Genomic DNA, 18,104 nt, shown 5'->3' on the forward strand with positions numbered 1-18,104 from the left:
GTGAGTGTGTTTTTGTCTAGATCTGAGTGCTTGTATATGATTGGATAATTGATGTACCATACCCACCTAGGCCAGTGGCCAATACCTTGATTTTTTATTCTTTAAATTCTGTACATTGTTGGCATTGACTGTTTGACTCTGAAGAAGACGCATGGGCGTCGAAACGTTAGTCATTTTGTACTAATTAAAAGTATTTAAAACATTCTGTGCTCCGGTCCTGCTCCTTCTTACATTGAAAGAAGAGCATTGATTCAGCCTTCAACCTCCAGAAAGAGCTGACGGCCCAAACTTCAGCACTTCACGGGGTGTTTTTGACCTGTGGTTCACAGGTCATGAATGGAAAGAGAGTTTTTTTCCTCTTTCCCGCTCTCTTCCTGACTCATTTCCTGTTTGTTCTCTCTTTTATAGTTCCAGCAAAAGGATGTCCAGTAAGAAAGCAGCAAGGTGAGATCATCCCTCTAAATGCACCAGACATCAGTTTTATGGACAAAATGAAATTGAAAACTCATCAAAAACCTTGGCAAAGTTTTGAGTTTACAAAATGATGAGTCAATTTGGATGCTGGTTTGCTGTTTTTCCGAGCATCCAACTAGATTAACCAACAAAACATTATTGGTCAATCAGCATCATGCTAGTTCTTTAGTAGGGAACATGTTAAAAATGTTGCACATGTTTTAACAGTTTTTGTGTTTTTCAGACACTTGCAGCAGTCCAACAATCTGGATGTCATGGGAGATCTGACTCCAGACATTTTGGACCTTGCGGATCGTGACATCACAGACAAGGTTCGGAAACTAATATGAATATTTTGCATCAAACTTGCATTCAATTTGTGTTGCATTTCTGACCCTGGTTCAAATGGTGCATTTGATGTGGACTAATGTTTTCTGTACATTAGTTATGTCATCAAATGCCAACCTCACATAGCAAAAGTAAACAAAAAAGTTAAAAGTGTCCCTATATTCCATTATAAAGGTTCCTCATTTTGTTTTGTAGTCTCCTATAGTTTTACATACATCCACGGTCAAAAACACTTTTATTTTCTCATAGTATACATTGCAGCTTCCGCTCTTCTGTCACATTATCTGAAACGATTTAATAACGGATTCAGTCTCTATAAACCCCTCCTTTCCGAGAACTTACTCTGCTCTGATTGGTCAGATGGCCCAGTCTGATGTGATTTTTCTACAGCCAATGAAAAGCATGGGTGGGCATTATGCAAATTTGTTACAAACCTTTGTAGGTTCATGCAGGAAGTAAGACTGGATTAACTTACAACTCATTTCAGTCTGTTCAGAATCGGTTCTTCCTTTTGGGAGACAATAACTCTGTTTATCTGCACCTTTTACAATCACAAGTGGCTATATAACACACTACATGAAAGGTAATATCCGAAAAGGCGTAATCAAAGCACTTTAATAAATGGTAATATTACCATGAAAACGTATGCAAAGTTAACATGATTGCATAGATGGAATAGAATAACATAGTTTTGTGAATACAAGACGAACAGCAGAAGTGATTTGCATGAGGAACACTGTTTGTCCCGCAGGTGTTGCTGTTGGAGAAGCGTGTGTGTGAGCTGGAGAAGGACTCGTCGGAGAGCGAAGAGCAGCATGCACGCTTGCGGCAGGAGAATCTCACTCTCGTCCACCGTGCAAACGCTCTGGAGGAACAGCTGAAGGAGCAAGAGCTGCGCGAAGAGGAGAGTTTACTCTCATACACCCGTAAACACAGAGATGCACTGAACAAACTCCAGCGAGAGAGAGACCTGGAGATCGAGAACCTCCAGGCCAGGTGAGTGCGGACAGAACGAATCGTTTATGATTAATGTAGAGTGGAATTTTAAAATGAAGGGGAAAAAAACAGGCTTGGAAGAATATGAGGGTGAGCAAATGATGACAATCCTTTCAGCCCATTTTGAGATTTTTTTTATTTTTTATGAACTCCTGATTCAAGTCACCTTCATTTATATAGCGCATTTAACAATATAGATTGTTTCAAAGCAGCTTTACAGTGATAATAGGAAATTAAAGTAACACAGATTGTTTTGGCTTTACAGCAGCTCTAGAATAAAGTTACTGTCCAGCTAAAGTTCGTTTTTGATTGATTCATTTCCGTTGCAAAGATCATTAGTTTCATTAGCTTACACAACACCGTTTTAACTGAAAACAGAAAACTTTTGAATGTGCTCTGGCCGTTAATTTGCACGACAAAAGTGTTTGGTGGCTGAGGAACTCATTAGCTCAGGTAACTTCTATTCAGTTTCTTATAACAGCAGAGAAATATGAAGCCATTCTGAACACAGTTATTGATGTCTGTTATTTTGTCCAGCTCTTCTGTGAGTGTGTGTGTAAGATCTGTCTGCCATCTAGTGGAGAACAGCAGAAATTTGATTTGATTGCTCAAAGGAGCTCTGAGATTACTTGGCTCAGCGTTTAACACAATCCGGCTGTGTTAACAGAGACTTTTGTTTTCTCACACCCATTATTGTTTTCATTGTGCTCTCTGCCCAAAAAGAAAATATCACGGTGCATTTTTGTCTGTGTGCCTGTGTGTGTTCAGGTTGCATCAGTTGGATGAGGAGAACAGTGAGCTGAGGTCATGTGTTCCCTGTCTGAGAGCCAACATCGAGAGACTGGAGGAGGTACCCGACACACACACACTCTAATACACGTCTAGATCACATTCAGAGATGAACATTTTATCACTTCTGCCCAAGACAAGTGAATTAAGAATTGGCCATGAAACCAGTTAAAATTATTTTTTTTACATCATTTTATCCCAGTATTTTTTACTCAATTTGATGCCGACCCTGCAAGGAATTGTCCAAAATATTTATTTTATTTTTTTTCAGGAAAAGAGGAAACTTCAGGATGAGGCGGAAGACGTCACAGATCGATTGAATGAAGAAATCGAATCTCGCATGAAAATGTCCGACAAAATTAGCCATGAACGTCATACGAATCAGAAAGAGAAGGAGTGCACTCAGGGGGTGAGAGGTCTTCTGTTTGTCTTCATAGGTGGAATCGTGTGTGTGTGTGTGTTCGTCTCTGTTAATGGGTTCTCTGCGTGTGTAGTTGATAGAGGACTTGAGAAAGCAGCTGGAACACCTGCAGCTGTTTAAGTTGGAGACTGAAGCGAGAAGAGGCAGATCAGCCAGCTCCGGCCTACAGGAATACAACACTCACATGAGAGAGAACGAACTGGAGCAGGAGATACGCAGACTCAAACAGGTAAAAACACTCTCAAACTGGTAAATATACTTAAACAGGTAAAAACACTCTCAAACTGGTATTAGACTTGAAGGAACACGCCGACTTTTTTGGACTTTAACTTATTCACTGTATCCCCCAGAGTTAGATAAGTCCACACATACATTTTTCATCTTTGTGCGTGCTCTAACTCTGTTTGACGCACCCACCGCTAGCTTAGCTTAGCACAAAGACTGGATGTTAATGGCTACAGCTAGCATACTAATCCCAATAAGTGACAAAATAACGCAAACATTTTCCTATTTACATGTTGTGATTTGTATAGTCACAGAGTGTACAAATCACAAGGTCATATGAGACACAGACATCTTTTAACCGTATAAATACGGGGAACTATATTCTCAGAAGGCGAAGCACTGCTACTTGGGCGGAGTGATAACCGCAGCACCTAAAACGCTGTGGTGAGAAGCAGAGAGTTCGTTAGGAGTTGGAGTAATAGAGTCAGCAATTAGATAGTAAAAGCATAGTTTACAATCATGGGTGTTCGCTGTATTGTAAAGAGCTGCTACAATAAACAGGAGAGACCAGGTATAACCATGATGTTTCATAGAATTCCAACCAAAAAATAATCAATGGCTAACTTACTTGCTCTGGATATTGATCCAAACACACCTGAAGAGATCATCAAGGACCATCGTGTTTGCTCAGTACATTTCACTGAGGAAGACTATTTGGAAAAAATGGAATTTGCCACACGGACCATGAAACGTGTGCTGAAGGATACGGCCATCCCATAAATAGCACAGACAGGACAAAGTAGATCACCTGCGATAAGTGTTCCGTTATGTTTTTAGATGACTATCTTGTCTATAAGCTACCAAAGTTTGTAATTCCTCGTCTGTGTATTCTGGCTCAAAACGATATGGTTCTGGATCTTGGTTTGATACCAAGTAAAAATCATCTGACAATTCCTCAAAGTCAGCCATGATCACCATTCACGTCCGCTACTAGCTAGTTAGTCACGTTGGTTTTGTTGATGGAAGAAACAACGGCGCGTCTCAGGTGCTGCGGTTATCACTCCGCCCAAGTAGCAGTGCTTCGCCTTCTGAGAATATAGTTCCCAGTATTTATACGGTTAAAAGATGTCTGTGTCTCATATGACCTTGTGATTTGTACACTCTGTGACTATACAAATCACAACATGTAAATAGGAAAATGTTTGCGTTATTTTGTCACTTATTGGGATTAGTATGCTAGCTGTAGCCATTTACATCCAGTCTTTGTGCTAAGCTAGGCTAGCGGTGGGTGCGTCACACAGAGTTACAGCACGCACGGAGATGAAAAAGGTATGTGTGGACTTATCGAACTCTGGGGGATACGGTGAATAAGCTAAAGTCCAAAAAAGTCGGCGTGTTCCTTAAAACAGGTAATGAGAAACAGATTCATACCGGTAAAAACACACTCAAACAGGTAAATACAGACTCAAACAGGTTATGAAAAAAATATTAAAACGGGTAAAAACAGATTCAAACTGGTAGAGACAAACTCAAACACCGGAATAAATGGGTAAGAACAGACTCAACGTGGCCATAAGGCTTAAACCAGTAAAAAACACTTAAACAGGTCAAAACTCAAAAAGACTCAAACTGATGAACAGGCTAAAAAAGATAAAGACAGACTCAAACACAGATTCAAATTGGTAAAAACAAAACAACAACAAAAGAACCAGGTAGATACTAACAGGCTCAAACTGACTTAAATACAGACTCAAACTGGTCACCACAGACTGAAAAGACAAGTAAACAGGCTCAAAATACTCAGGTAAAAACAGACTGAAATACAGACACATACAGGTAAAAACTAACTCAAGCAGAGACTCAAATGGGTCAACACAGACTAAAACAAACAGATAAACTCTTGACTCAGGCTGAAAAAACAGACCCAAAAGACTCAAATAAGTAAAGTCAAACTCAAGGGATAAACTTAAACACACACTGACATTAGTCAACAGACTAGATCCAAGACTGGTAAACGCAGACTCAAACATGTAGACGGACTAAAATTAGTCAACACAGTCTAAAAAAAGGAAAAGACTGAACCAAGACTGGTCTCAAACACTGGTTTGGTTCTGTGTGTGTGTGCAGGATAACCGCAGTCTGAAGGAGCAGAACGATGAGCTGAACGGACAGATCATTAATCTGAGCATCCAGGGAGCAAAGAGCCTTTTTACCGAGTCTCTCTCTGAGTCGCTCGCCGCCGAGATCAACAACGTCTCCCGCACTGAGGTCAGTATCACACACCATCATGCTTATCTCTGCTTTAAATGTGAACGCTGTGTGATATTTAATGTGTGTGTGCAGCTGATGGAGGCCATCCACAAACAGGAGGAGATCAACTTCCGTCTGCAGGACTACATCGACCGCATCATCGTCGCCATCATGGAGTCCAATCCCTCCATCCTGGAGGTCAAATAATCGCCATGACGACGACCTTTCCTGATTTATGAACTGACACAGGCGTATTGAATGAGTCTGGAGAGGAAGTGGAGAATACAATCACTATGTTGATCAAATGATTTAATAATCCATAGCACTGTGTGTGTGTGTGTGTGTGGGTGTGTGTGTGTGTGTGTGTGTGTGTGTGTGTGTGTGTGAGTGTGAGATTGGCCCTGTCTTCTGGTTCCTGTGACTTCCCAGAGTTTTGGGATTGAGGCGCCCGTTCCCTCTCTCTGTATATGTGTGTTTATGATTCATAAATTGAATTTCAATGTAAGAAACCAGTTTAAGTTACCAGTGTAATTCTGGGTAAAGCAGTCACACCGTTAGCCTATGTGAGGGACATTTGCTGACCTGAGGGTTGAGCGTGTGCGAACAATTTAACTCGTGAACGAGTTTTTGCTGAATGTTAGTTAACTAATGTTGTTTTTCCTTCAAATTCGTATTTATTACAATGATGATGCGGAACGCAATGGATCAATAAAAAGACCGATCCCCACCAAGGGATTTTGCAGTGTTGCATTGTGGGTAAGGTTGTTGGTCATGCGCGATTTCTCGCTGAGGATATTCGTCTGCCTCCTCCTTTCCTGGATTATTTCCAAAAAACTTTGATTTTCTGTAGAAAAGACTCTTTCAAAACACACTGGAAATGTTCATAGCACTCTGATTTATTTTATTTTAAAGGGAATTATTGTTTGCTATTTAAATTGTTTTAAAGAAAAACATTGTGACGCTATTTTATCAGTGTTGGCGGGGAAAAAGAAGCGACACTCAAGCACTGAAGGGAAATCGAGCCGTTGACGTATACGAAAACCTTTAACGCGGGAAAAACTTTGCTTCATTTCTGCATCTTAAAACACACTCTCTCTCTGATGATTTTGGATGTAAATATCAATTTAGAACGTTTGTATCTTTCATTCTTGGAATCCTATTTTTATGACAAGCAGGAAATGAGATTCCGTTTTATTTTGTCTTCCAATTGATTGATTATTTTCGTCTGTTCCAGCGCTCCATTTTGGATGGACTTTCCTCTGGGACGAGCATGTTTGATTTCCACTTCAACCCTTTTTGGAGACTTAATCCTCCTCCTTTCCTCATTTTGGATTGTGGAAAAGCACGCTGCAGTTTATATTCTGTTTTTTTTTTTTCTTTCTCATCTCTCCGGCGACTGTCATATTTCGCTTTTGTTGCGGAAACTCGTCCGATCAGTTCTTCATACACGACGATGCTGGAGAACATTTGAGGACGATTCTGCCTCTTCTGCTGTTTTCGAGCTACTGTAACTGGACATTAAAGCGCGGGAACCTTGCTTCTGTGAACTTTGGGTGCGCGCGCGTGTGCATTTGCTGTTTCGGCAGAGACAATAAAGATCTGAATCCACTGCTCTTGATCTGTCTGATGTTAAACATCTGTTCAATATGATTTAAGATATGTCCAAAGACAAAATTTCACAGCTTAGGAGTTCTGCTTGCCACTTAGACTTTAAAAGACTAATAATAATTATAAATAGTTGTTAATACAAAAGAAAAATATGACTGAAGGACTCCTTGTAATGAAGAATACAATTGTAAAAATGTTTACTCTAATTGTTGAGGTTGTATAAAGGAGAGATATCAGTATTGTCTTCTGTTGAATGTTTTGCTTTCTTTTGAAGATGCCCCTCTAAGATGTATCTTTTACTGTACGGGGTCTTTCAAATTATTGTATATGAAGGTTAAAAGAAAAGTGAGAAAATTAGTCACCAATAAATTAAGTGCAAATAATTTCTTTGTGGATGTTTTGGTCATTTTTAAATGCTTAATTTGTGTGAGCTTATACATGCATATTAAAACAAGAATATAATGGACTGGATAACTTAAACATAAAGCACATAATATTCTAGTCTAAAACATTTTTGTATATATTTATAACCACATTTAAATTTAAATTAACACTTGAACAGTTGTTTACTTAGATAAAAACCACATAGGTTCTGTTTTATTCAGTCCTATATCATATTTGAATGTTGAATGCACATGTATGTATGTAGTGCATATACGCACACACATATATATAGTATACATGTACATACATACAATTGTGGTCAAAACTTTACATACACCTGGCAGAATCTATAAAATGTTAATTATTTTAATTTAGGAGGGATCATAAAAACATAGGTTACGTGTTATCTTTTATTTAGTACTTTCCTGAATAAGATATTTTACTTAAAATATGTTAACATGTAGACCACAAGACATCTTTTAAGCTATATTATTCAGGACAGAACTAAATAAAAAAATAACATGCAGTTTTTATGATTCCTCTTATTTTGTAGAAATGAAAAAGGGATTATTTTGAAATGCTATTCAGTTTTTGGGAGATCAAATATGTTTTTATAAGGATTGATCAACTTATTGTTAATAAACTTTGCAAATGCAATAGCTACAATTAAAATGTTATTTATATAGCACTTTTAAAAGAACAGCCGTTGAGCGAAGTGCTTTCCAGCAAATAAGCTAAACAATATAATATAACATAAACTAAAAAAATAAATTAATTAACAATGAATTGGCATGCAAAATTTATTTAAAAAAGATTTATACTGTAGTCCATTTCGTGATGTGGTTTTGAGAAGGTTAACATGCCCTGTTGCCCCATCTAGTGAACTATTATGGAATAAATGGTTTTCGATAGGAACCTTTGTTCTGTCTGTCTGCATCTACACGGACACGTTTTAGAGCGCAATCACATGGGTTTGTCAACACTACTTATGCTGCGAGTTATTTCATATTTTGCTATATCTGAATGACTTTAAACATTCAACAAACTGAAGGCAGGAGGCGCTGTAACTATATAATTTATATTACATTTTGCTATTCATAAAGAGTCCAACTGCCAAATGCACACAGTGACATTTTGCATATTATGTTGTCAAAGTGATGCTGCATTAAACTAAACCTAGGTTCCGTGACGTCATGGGGTCCGAGGTGCGAATGCAGGTGTGCTCGTGTTTGAGGACTCTCTCCAGCTCACGAGACTCCGGGGAGATCGTGCACGCGCTGCGCACACTCACGCACTACCTGGAGGACGGCGAGTTCACGCGCCTACACTACACTCGCGCGCTGCAGGTGCTGGTGAGTGCGCAGAGCTCGCACTGGTTCAACAGATCACGTGATGATGATGATGTTGAGGAGATCAAGAAGCTCTGGGATGAGATCTTCCTCAGGGGTCCACCGGACCAAACACTCCTGCTTCTGCTGGACACCATCAGCTCCACAGGGTGTGTGTGAGCGACATCAAGATCTGCCTGTCTGTCTATCTGTTTATCTTTATCTATCTATCTATCTATCTATCTATCTATCTATCTATCTATCTATCTATCTATCTATCTATCTAAGATATCCTTTATTATGTATTAATTATTCATAAATTTGCCTTTGATGGACAGGTTTAAATGATATACTCATGATGTGTTCTGTCTCGTACACACAGTGAGAGTGCGGGTCTTGAGCGATGTGTGTCTGTACTGGAGAAGTTCCTCTCTGCTGGTCGTCTCCAGGTGTTGCTGTGGTCCAGATGTGAGGGAGGGGGTTCCTATGCAGAGACTCATCAGCTGAGAGAGATCATCATTGGCCACCTTGCAGCTTTATCCTCCATCACCTCCAACCATCTGCACACAAACACACCTGACGCCTTCCTGCCACAGCAGTACTACCCACTGCTGGCCGCCAGCATACTGGACACACTGGAGAAGACATGCCGCGCTCTCAGAGGTATCACATGTTCAGGGCTGAGATACTTCTAAATAAAAGAAGGAACACATATTTTTATTGCGTCTTTGCAACCACTTCATATTTTAATGCATCATTGCAACCACTGCATATTTTAATGCATCATTGCAACCACTGCATATTTTAATGCATCAATGCATTCTGCTGAGAAGACCACGCTGGTGTAGTGCCAGTGAGATGTTTGTGGCTGCAGGTGTTAATACTCTGCAAGCCACATTGAGAAATGTTATGTACAAATTTATATGTCGGCTGAATAACTCAGAGAATTATATAATTGTGGCATTGACCAATATCAAGTTTAGCACTACACGGTATTACTACTCTGAAGTTGTATTTGTTTTTATTATATTGTATTGTATTGTGTGTACTGTCTTGTTTGTTTTTATTTGGACCGGTGAGTCTGTAATAAAGTTTTATTATTATTATTATATTAATGCAACCACTGCATATTTTAATGCATCAATGCAACCACTGCATATTTTAATGTGACCACTGCATATTTTAATGCTTCATTGCGACCACTGCATATATGAATGCATATTGTTATTGTCTATCTGTTTTATTTTGTCTCACTCATGTGTTTCTCTGTGGTGTAGCGGGACGGGACTGCTCTCTCGAGTTTGTTGCTCAGGTGTTGGGAAAAGTGTGTATCCAAGGATACAGCTGTAAGTTTCTTTTTTAAACTTTTATAGGTTAGCTGCACTGATTGTAGTGAAACTCATTTGTTTATTTTCATATTTCCACTGAATTATATGTCGACCTGCATTAGTTTCTGTGTGCTTGTTTTTGTAGCTCAGATATTTGAAATCCTGGCCCCCCGGCTCTCGTCTCTGACCCGCGTGGACCCGCTGTGGCAGCGTGTGACGCAGAGACTCCTGGAGAATGTTCCGGAGAGGTGTACGGAGTGTGTCATCACAGGACTCATACGCTGCCTCAGCGGGTAAGAGACAAGTGTGCTTGATTCCAGAGAGCAGAATGTAGTAGTTGTTTGTTAGTTTGTGTGTGTGTGTGTGTGTGTGTGTGTGTGTGTGTGTGTGTGTGTGTGTGTGTGTGTGTGTGTGTGTGTGTGTGTGTGTGTGTGTGTGTGTGTGTGTGTGTGTGTGTGTGTGTTATTCAACTCTAACTGAAATGTGTGTTTCAGGGCAACTGCTGCATCCAGGCTGATGGGAAACCTGGTGGTGACCAATAAGAAAGCTCAGTTTGTTCTCACTCATAAACTGTTATTGCAGCAGTACCAGCACCCAGTGAGTGGCAACAGAAAAGATTAAATGTCTCTAACCGCGGAACATATTATTAATAAACAAGAATGCTTCTTTTAAATCTTACAACCTTTACTAAAAAGTAATACCTTAGTTTTTGGGCACCATCATAAAAGTGATCCTATGTAAATACTATGGTACATTATTATGGTATTCAGGTCATTCATATTTACATCAAAGTACCATGGTATTCAGATACCATAATTTCTCAATTTTAAAAGCATAATTTAAGTTTTGGGTCGCTAAGATTTTTTTATTGTCTTTTCTGCTCACCAAGGCTATATTTGTTTGATCAAAATACAGTAAAACAGTAATATTGTGAAATATTTTGCCAATTCAAAATAACTGCTTTTCATTGTAATATATTTTTCAAATACAATTTATTCTTGTGATCAAAGCTGAATTTTCAGCATCATTATTCGATTCTTAAGTGTCACATGATCCTTCAGAAATCATTCTTCAGTGTCAGATTTTGGGGGATTTTTCAGGATTCTTTGATCAATAGAAAGTTCTAATAAACAGCATTTATTTGAAATAGAAATATTTTGTAACATTATAAATGTCTTTACTGTCACTTTTGATCAATTTAATGCATCCTTGCTGAATGAAAGCATTAATTTCTTGAAAGGAAATCTTACTGACCACAATCGTTTGAACGATAGTGCACATATGCTTGAGATTAATAAGATGTTCTTTATTTGCATGACATGGATATTGCACAGAATTGACATTTCTCATTTTACCTGTCTCTCGTTCTCCCCGTCCCCTTGATCTCAGACTCGGTTGGTAAAGTCTGTTCTTGGTTATTTGTCTCTGGATTCTGAGCGCCGGATGCTCCTTAAACAGGTTTGATGATCTAACGTGTTAGTTTTGCTAATGAGTATTCTTTGTATGAAATGCAAAAGAAGTTGCTTAATGAGAAGATATAATTGGTGTGTGTGTGTAGGTCCTTCGGAGTGTGTGTCAGGTGTGGTGTAACAGCAGTGCCGTGAAACACACATCTGTGGAACAGCAGCTGTACGTCAGTAAAGCTTTACTGCTGTGTGTGGCTTTACTCACCGATTCTGAAATACAAGAACTACGACAAGGTAATGCACAAGTGTTTGTAGATCTCAAATAAACTTGTATCCAAGAAATTTTTCCACTCCCCAGACTTTTAACTGCTCCGTTCTAGTGTATAATGAGGTTTTCTGTTCAACAGAGATGCTGCAGTGCATGCTGGGAGGTGTCCAGTGTCGTCTGGATAGCAATATTGTGCGTATTCGTCGGATGGGTATGGTCGTGGGCGAGTGTCTTAGCCTTAAATTAGACACACCTGGATCACAATTAAAATTTCAGGTGAGACATTTGGACTTTTAAACATTGTTTTTTAACAATTGCTGTGTTTGAAATCGCCCCTATACCATTATTTACTATTCCCTACATTACTCCACTAATGTAGTACACTTGAATGAAAATGAGTGAGTGAATTCGGACACTCGGTGCACCGGAAGGGCTGTCGCTTTTGCACACTTGTTGTTTAATATTCATTTGAAACTTAGCAAACTGGCAGCTCCAGTAGTAATGAAAAGATGTATCTTGAAATCTGTCATGAAAACTATGTATAAACCTTAATTAAACAATGTAATAATCAAATACAAATTTTAATAAAAAATGTATACCTGTATGACTGTACCACTATGGTTTCGGACTAGGGATGGGCATTCGATTAAATTTTCTTAGTCGATCGTCGGGAGAATTAACGATCGACTATCGATTAATCATTAATATTTTTATATTCAAATTCATTATTTATTTAACTTTTTATAAATTAAAAAATGCAATGAAAATACAAACATACATTGTGTTTTTCCTCGATTAGATCTTTATTACAAAATGATCAACTTGTGGCAGTAAAACTGGACGTTCGGTTAGGCTAAACTTGAAGATATATGCGCGGCGGTGCTCGAAAGCAACGGAACCTGCAGCTGCGAGTTGGCGTTCTTAAACAGAGACCCTCGTTTGTTCCAAAATAATAAATAAAAAAAAAAAATCATGTTAAACAATAACTTAACCAAAAACATAATAATTCTTAGATCTGACAGGTTTTGTCAAAATGTAACTCAAAACTATCCGAGAACGGAGTCGAGAAAGAGGGTGAGAGAGATTATAGCCTACCTACAGTAACAATCAATTAGGCTAGGCTACTTAACAAAGCCTCATAAAAAATAACTAATAACTCACATACAACTTCTACACCAGTCTACTGATTTTTGTTGAGAAAGATCATTGCATTGCATCATTGATGACATGATCTGGGGTCAGACGCGACACCACTTCGGACACCACTACAAATGACTGTCCTCTAAAATAGTGTCCTGTTTAATAGGGGTATAGGGGCGATTTCAGACACAGCCAATGAAAACCTCTTCTGATGATAAATTACTGATCCTTAACAAACCCGAAAGCATCTTGCATATTTGCAGCAAGCTAAAGTTTTATATGTGCCCATCATTACAACTGTGAACTTGAGATATATTAATGTTTCATTCCCTGTGTGTCTCATAGAGAGAGAATGAAACGTTTGACTGTTTTAATGCTAATGAAGCTGTTGTTCTGTGTCAGTATGAGCTGGATGAGGAGATTCGAGAGCTGAAGTCATTGATAGAGTCTCCATCTGTTGAGGACGACGAGGAACATCAGCCTGATGCCTCCAGCAGGTCGAAGCACTCACGCCTCACTTTAGTATTTTCTTTACCATAATTTCTGGTATATTAGTTGAGTTTGAAATGTGCCGCAGCTTTTCCCCTCACTCTGCAACAAATCTTATTTAACAGTATTCACAAAAGAATAAAACAAGCATAAGTTGTGACTTGTATACTGATGTGACTTCTCTGTTTGTTTTTTCTGACAATGCAATTTTACTAAGTGTAACTTATTTTCTGACATCTGTATTACTTGTAATTTGTTCCAGTCTTCAACCAGAGCCCAAAGTTCATGGTTCAGCAGGTCAGTCAGTGTCATCAGAGCCGGGTCGCGGGAGTGATTCTGAACTGGACAGGTAAATCTACACTACCCTAAAAAACACATGAGAACTGTACCTTTCTCGCTAATAACATTTATCTTGAAATGACATCACTATTCTTTTTTAAGTGATGATGATCTGACTCCATATGACATGTCAGCTGATCAGGAGAAGAAGGAATCAGCTCCGCCCCGTTATGTCAGGGACTGTCTGGAAGGTGATCTAAAATCAAAAATAATTTTAAATTATTTGTGTACTTTTATAGTTAGATTTTAGTTAGTTAGATTATAGGTAGATAGATTAATTAGATTTTATTTTTATACTTTCAGTTTTCAATTTATTTTTAGTTTAAATTTAAGTAATTTTCTTATGTGTCTAAAATGTTATTATTACTATTTACTGTAGGTTAAGTTTATTTATTATATATTATTATTACTACCATTTTTCATCTATTATATACACACACACATACACACACACACACACACACAGTAGTGGCCATCAAAATATGAGGAAAATATTTTATATTTTTTAAATATGAGGGAAGAACAAAACACTAAACTTGGTTAAGGTATTTATCTGACAAAAAATAGTTGGCAAAAAAGGCAAACTTCAGCTACGGGTTTTATTTTACTTTGCAAAAAAAAAAAAAGAAAGAATAGAAAGAAAAAAAAGCTCTATATATTTATATAATGTTCGAATAAAGGGTGAAGATCTAAATTTTCCTTGACCGGACATTCTTTTGGATACAACTTGCAACAATGTGTGTATATATATTTTTTTAGTTTTAAACTTTAAAAGATTTTAACTACAAAAAAATGTTTTCATCTAATATTTATACATTATTTTATTTCTGCTTTATTTCAATTATCAAAAATGTTTTAATAGTTTTAGCTTTAATAACCCTGGAATCAAAGAACTGTCTAGTTATAATTCATGTTTTATCTGAGAATATTTTCTGCGGTTATTGTATCAGCCGTATGTTTTCTTTGCAGCGTTAATGTCGTCTGATGATGCTGACCGGGTTGAACTCAGTCTGCAAGTGTTGGAGTCTCTTCTTCGGAAGAACGTGAAGGCCACACAAGAGGTCAGAGGTCATCACAGCAGACTTTTAATGACTAAAACTCTTGAGTATCTCATTACTCATTGGTTTGTCTGTGTGTATGTGGTTTAGGTCAGTGTGCAGTTCAGTAAAGTGCTGCTCCACCTGGAGGACAGGTTCAACACGCCACTCTTCCACTCGTTACGGCAGAACGCCATGGTGGCCCTCACTGTTACCGACATTAAACCGGTGAGACATCAAACAGATGAGTACATCAGCTCAGCTCTACATAGATGCATATGCAAGTGACCTTTTTCCTCTCTGTAGGTTGTAGATTATTGGACGACAGAGTTCTACTCTCTCAACTACAACTTGAGACAGAGACTGGACATTCTGGAGGTCAGACTAATATCAAAACAGACAACTGACATACTTTCATCCTAAAATGCCACATTTATTCATAATTCATGTTTGCAATGATAGTTAAATGTTAGATTAGATTAAGGTGTTTTAATTACTGATGCTTATATCTAGAGAGCAGCACTAGATAATAATCACAAATGTTTCTTGAGCAGCAAATCATCATATTAGAATGATTCCTGAAGGATCATGTGACACTGAAGACTGGAGTAATGATGCTGAAAATTCAGCTTTGATCACTGGAATAAATAATCTTTTACAATATATTACAACAGAACACAGTTATTTTGAATTGTAATTATATTTAACAATCTTACTGTTTTTATTGTGATGGAACAAGATTGTCAACTCTTCAGGAAATACCTGCAACATTTGTGTTTGCATCCCTGATTCTCAACCACTAAACTAACACCTCTACTCTTCCAGGTCCTTGCTCTCTCTGCCCAGGAACTGTCTGAGCCAATCAGGAATAAGCACACTGGAGCTCAGCCAATCACTGCAGCAACAGCTATAGAGCAATGTGATGACATCACACACTGGCGGCAGATCGTGGAAAAACGTATCCAGAGCAAAACCAGACGAATTAGCAAAGTGAGACCGCCTCAGAAAGGTGCTTATTCCACATCAACAGTGGTTTGATGTCTAATAATGTGTTCTGTTTGTTCTGCTCAGGGTGGGACTCAACCCGTCCAAGCTGTTCCCAACTGTTATGCTCCAGTCGCTGGATTTTTCTTCTTCCCGCTGCTCAGGAACTATGACAGGTCTCTTAGTGGTTAAATATTGGGAAGAACCATGTGACAATCATCTAGAATAGTGCTAAATAAACAAGCGATTGCTTACATTATTGCAATGATTTCATGTCTCTTATAGGTCGCAGGTGACCTTTGACCTTCTGGGGAGTGATCATCTGGTGCTAGGAAGGTTGCTGCACACACTTGGGCTGCTCATGCACCTGGCCATCAATGCACCTGTAAAAGCATACACAAACACAATATGTATTACAAAATATGTGCACTGTCTTCCAACATCATTCCATTCATCATTTTGGAAATGAATGCAATATTTAGGAATATTAAGCACATTGCATTGTGGGATACAGTCTTCCAACATAGTATGCTATGTTAATATTTACTGCACCTTTTGGTAAATGATAGGGTTTTCCGTGCATAAAAAAGATTTGCATGCCGTGCACAGTACACATATTGAAGAAATATTATGAGCAGTATTATAGAATGCTAATTAAATAAATTAATGTTAGGGCTGTGTATTTAATTGAAATAAAAGCAAAATGGCAATATGGATTTAGAGTGATTATAAAATTGCAAAGGCTGCAACTTAATTAAATATTAAGTATATGCACTGCGTCTTTCAGAGTGAAGCGTGGCACTGCGTTTTACTCATGAGCAGCTCATGATCCGCCCGTGTTTTTATTTAGTAAAAAAAATGTGTTTTTTGTACATTCAATCATGAAAAACTATTTTAGTAGAGCCCAAAAACAAAATCAAGACTTTGAAAAAGGGCATAATATGGTCTCTTTAAAAAGGAATTTTGATCAGAAAATTGCAATTTGATTTTTCTTTCTCAAATCATGCAACCCTATTATGAGCGATATATCCTTCATATAATCATTGGTGTCTTTTTGTCAGGTTGCATCTCAAATGGGCAGAGCTCTGCTGGATTTTGTTTGGGTTGTGCGCTTCCACACTGACCAGTAAGTTTATGTTTCAGTATGCATTATATTATATGCATATACATGTCATCTCATGCTCTCTCTTCCTTTAACTGTAGGATGGTGAGGAGGGGTGTTATGTTTGCAGTTTGTGCTGTGTTTCTGAGCATGCCCAGTGAGAACTTACTCACCGAGCTCGGTGACGACCTGATGGAGACCAGAGCCTGGCTAGCAGGTAGAGATTGTTTTTATGACTCTTAATATGTGTGAGTATTTGCCTGTTATTGATAAATGTGTTATTGTGTACAGATGTGGCAGAGAATGATTGTGACACAGACTGCAGGAGTTTGGCGGTACAGAGTTTAATATTGTTGGACAAAAACCTCAAATCTCAGCTGCAGATCCCAGATACGGAAACATGACGAGTGCATCTCTTTACTTCTGATGCCTGAGATGTATTATCACTCGTGGCAAGAATAACAGGAGAATTTGCTGTGCACACTTTGCAGAGCAACAATAGAGATGCTGATAACATCACACGCTTGTCTGGAGTTGTGAAGATCTGTAAGATTTTATGATTCTGACCTTATGCATCTATAATTTATGTGGCATTGCTCTTTGGATTCATGTACTTTGTTTTTGTAATTAAAGTTTTATTGACTGTAAAATAAAGAACTCTTTACGGACATTAATGCTTCTGCTTTCGAAACAATTTTTTACATTTTGTGCTGTGCGGGTTTTTTGGGGAAAAATCTCCATAATTGCTTTATAAATGGTAAAACCGAGCTCAGATTACTACACAGATTTCTAGATCAGATGGTCAGAGGTTCTTGCTTACACTGAAGTTAAAAATGCTATTTGAAATATTTTCAAATCATGATTGAACACACGATGATCAGGTTTTGTTCATGTAGCTGAGCTTCAGTGCTGATGGAAAAAGAAAATAATTAGAAAAGAATGTAAAATTAAGGCATTTTCAAGGGTGATCTCATACTTCTGGACCCTGCAATATGAATGCAATTAGAAATAATTTTTATTTTCAATTCAAACCGGCTAATGTAGCTCATGAAATTAGACAAGCTTTCTGAGTGCTATTGCTTGCTCTGTCTTTATGATTGTATTTTTTTCTGTTCTTGTTTTACTTTTCTGATTGTTATTTATACATGAGTTACATTAAAATGGTCAAGTCCATCCGGAGGAAGATGGGAGTTTAAATTCTTAGTTTAC

General features: G+C 38.0%; 2 protein-coding genes across 4 annotated transcripts in view; both read left to right on the top strand.

Annotated features, from left to right (window-relative positions):
- rab11fip3 (RAB11 family interacting protein 3 (class II)) overlaps positions 1–7,473 on the top strand; it is a 29,943-nt gene extending 22,470 nt beyond the window's left edge. For 2 of the 3 annotated variants that reach the window (XM_077245379.1, XM_077245378.1), the window contains 8 exons: positions 409–444; positions 698–785; positions 1,553–1,797; positions 2,566–2,647; positions 2,858–2,995; positions 3,081–3,236; positions 5,360–5,500; positions 5,576–7,473. In XM_077245379.1, coding sequence (XP_077101494.1) covers positions 409–444; positions 698–785; positions 1,553–1,797; positions 2,566–2,647; positions 2,858–2,995; positions 3,081–3,236; positions 5,360–5,500; positions 5,576–5,689 — 1,000 coding nt within the window. In that variant the 3' untranslated portion in view covers positions 5,690–7,473. The remainder of the gene's footprint in view (positions 1–408; positions 445–697; positions 786–1,552; positions 1,798–2,565; positions 2,648–2,857; positions 2,996–3,080; positions 3,237–5,359; positions 5,501–5,575) is intronic. The other variant, XR_013207359.1, reaches the window with a different exon arrangement.
- A 936-nt stretch (positions 7,474–8,409) lies between these two features.
- On the top strand, positions 8,410–17,565 carry telo2 (TEL2, telomere maintenance 2, homolog (S. cerevisiae)). The gene is made up of 20 exons (XM_077245395.1): positions 8,410–8,972; positions 9,185–9,465; positions 10,080–10,148; positions 10,276–10,423; positions 10,625–10,727; positions 11,520–11,588; positions 11,689–11,830; positions 11,944–12,080; positions 13,347–13,441; positions 13,696–13,782; positions 13,875–13,963; positions 14,742–14,833; positions 14,921–15,037; positions 15,116–15,187; positions 15,635–15,799; positions 15,881–15,969; positions 16,079–16,178; positions 16,855–16,919; positions 16,997–17,112; positions 17,187–17,565. Exons 1-20 carry the CDS (start codon positions 8,668–8,670, stop codon positions 17,297–17,299), a joined length of 2,454 nt encoding a protein of 817 aa, XP_077101510.1. The 5' UTR covers positions 8,410–8,667; the 3' UTR covers positions 17,300–17,565.
- Positions 17,566–18,104: the final 539 nt, after the last annotated feature.

Source organism: Siphateles boraxobius, unplaced genomic scaffold (genome assembly GCF_051911475.1).
Source record: "Siphateles boraxobius isolate OS27281-9 unplaced genomic scaffold, OSU_SipBor_1 26, whole genome shotgun sequence".
Classification (NCBI taxonomy): Eukaryota; Metazoa; Chordata; class Actinopteri; order Cypriniformes; family Leuciscidae; genus Siphateles; species Siphateles boraxobius.